The 2,769-nt window shown below is 38.7% G+C and overlaps 1 protein-coding gene across 1 annotated transcript in view; it reads left to right on the top strand.

Moving 5' to 3' along the window:
* LOC106535277 (interleukin-18 receptor 1) overlaps positions 1-2,769 on the top strand; it is a gene marked incomplete in the record, with an annotated part of 53,766 nt that overhangs the window by 43,347 nt on the left and 7,650 nt on the right. Inside the window, 1 exon segment of the mRNA XM_014032252.1 lies at positions 687-813. Coding sequence (XP_013887706.1) covers positions 687-813 — 127 coding nt within the window.

Here is a 2,769-nt window from a genome sequence, read left to right as displayed (position 1 = left end):
GTTTTTGCGCTAGGATGAGGTGGTTTTTCAGCCGTATTGAAATTGTTGTACAAACACACAAACTCCAGACCAAGCTCATGGACATGCACTGCAAAAAGTGTCCATCTAACCAAGTGTCACACTTTGATATTCAGTCAGAAAGTATTTTTCATCTTGTTTTGAGTCTGACACACTATGCAAGAGCAAAATATGTCAGGTTATTAATCTTGTTATTATGCGGGTTTTTTTTTCTTGTTTTAAGAAGTTTTATTAAATACAATTGTCTTGATTAATGATAATTTCATTAATTTGAGAAGATTCAGACTATAATATATTGTTTTTAAACTTATTTCTGCAGTGTGTAACTGATGAGACTAGATAACCTCTGCAGAATATGGCTCTAACCATGTGACTACATACATGTGCATGAAACATTTCTCCATTTTAAATATTTTTAGGATCATTTAAAACAAGTCATCCCTTTCAACTTTGTTATTTCTGAAGTATTTTACGGATTACGTTATGTAAAACCAGACAGCAAAATATAAAAAATATAAATGTAAGAATATGTTTGCTCCTGTTTGTATACGGCAAAATATTTAGGAATCAAATGCTGAAATTTTATTTTAGCTCTTCTTGTTTAGTTTTTTATTTTTTCTGAAAGAGTATTTTGTTGTTTCTTTTGTTGTGACACTTGTTTTCTGCAGGTCAGCAAGCAGAGCTGCAGTGTTTGGCTTACACAGGCTTCAGTGAGGATGAAGAGATTATCATGTTCTGGACCATTAATGAGTCGCTGATCTACAACTACGAGGAGCTGACTGAGTCTTGGAAATTGTGAGTTTCTTCACCCTGTGAGGTGTTGGGCTTCACCTGCTGAAGTAGACTGGCATGTAAACAAAACAGAATAAACGGATGCAGGATAGAAACTGAAAGTTTCTTAATGTGAACCCCAAAGAATCAGAATCTGAATCATTTATTGTCATTCACACACAACATCAAAGATGCAATGCAGAACGAAATTGCAGTTTAGAACNATAGATAGATAGATAGATAGATAGATAGATAGATAGATAGATAGATAGATAGATAGATAGATAGACTGTATGAAGTCTGTGTTTGTGAATTAGAGAATGCTGTCAGCGTTCTCTATTCTGAAATGTCTTTTTTTTGTAAAAGAACAACTCAGTCAGAGTTTTACTTCATACAGAAAAGTACATTTTAATTAGTCAAGAATAGATTCAGAACAGCTGATATACTTTGCACAAAACATGAGGACATGTGTGTTTGGTAGGTCATTTCTTTGTTGTAACAATGCTTCTTCATAATAAGTCTTTTGCTCAAAGGCGGAGCCAGGGGGTGGCCAGGGGTGGTCACCACAGACCAATCTTTGGCCACCCCATTGGCCACCCTGCTGCACACACCCCTTCCACAGTGAAACAACCTTTAGGGTGTAATAATCCTCCTGAACAGTTGGTGGCAGTGTTTAACAATTTGAAACATCACCAAGCTCTATGACTGAAGAAGAGTAATGACAACGAAGTGATGTTTTCTTTATATACAGAACATATGTTAGTGATGGCAAATGAAGCTTTTCTGAAGCTTGCTTTGGAAAGGGTTCATTACTCGCAGCTTTTCATCACAGTTGTCTTTGGCTCCACCCTGTGGCCAAATGTATGAAAAGCTGCTTCAAACAACACAAAGTGAAGCGCTTCATCATGATTGAGTCGACAGCTGTTTAATAAGAGATATTTCTGTTAGATATTCAACCCATTCTCACTCCTGAGTCGTCACATATTAACGCTTTTCCAAAGTTCCCTCTGCGTTCGATTTTGACACATCAGGTATTCCCCTTGTGTCAGTTTTTGACRAGATGGGGCGGAATCTGTTCTTACAATTTCAAAAAGTGTAGAAAATGCACAAAAACTACCGTCCCAAAGCCTAAAAGTACCTTTATTCACTTTAGACATCCTGTCCCTGACCCTAGTACCTAAAATTAACCATTTTTACAAAATGTAGGAAATTCACATGAACTACGTGTTCCAAACCCTAAAATTACCTAATATTCACCGTAGACATCCTGTCCCTGACCCCAGTCCCTAAACGTAACTACTGTATTTATCCTGATCCCTCATGTTAACCTCAGACCCCCGACCCAAAGACCCCTGGTGGCGCAACCTGGAGAAGCCGCGGGCGGCAAGGACTGACGTGAGGGGGTCACCTGACGCGTCAAAATAAGACAGAGGGAACTTTGGAAAAGCATCAATAGGTTGACGAGTCGGGAGTGAGAATGTGTTACAATATCAGGTTGTCATTGTGCTGCTTTGAACAGTTGTTTTTTTGTGTGTGGGTGAGGGAACAAAGTTACTGTTTATGGTTCATTTATATGTATATAGAGATAGAGAGAGACAGAGAGAGAGAGATGCACACAAGAAAAACCCAGGGCGCAGGCAAAAATCCAAAGTCTAATGAAAAGATTTATTAATAAAACAAAAAGGCTGGCAGGGCAGCTCAAAACCTCTCTCAGGACCAGGGACACAGAGACCACCACACTGGTAGTCTGTCACCACACTGGCTGGTAAAACTGCATAATGAACATGAGGACAAGACACCAAATATAAAGGCAAACAAATTAAGAGACAATCAGAAACACCTGGAGAGACACAAGAGGGATCAGGTGTGTGTGGGCGGGGCTGCAGGGCAGAGCAACACTGGGAACATTGAAAACACAAGAAAGTTAAAGAAAATAAACACAGAGCATGACATACCGTACATACATACATACATACATAC

This window comes from Austrofundulus limnaeus, unplaced genomic scaffold, assembly GCF_001266775.1.
Source record: "Austrofundulus limnaeus strain Quisiro unplaced genomic scaffold, Austrofundulus_limnaeus-1.0 Scaffold1403, whole genome shotgun sequence".
Taxonomy (NCBI): domain Eukaryota; kingdom Metazoa; phylum Chordata; class Actinopteri; order Cyprinodontiformes; family Rivulidae; genus Austrofundulus; species Austrofundulus limnaeus.
This window is presented reverse-complemented; position numbering and strand designations above follow the sequence as displayed.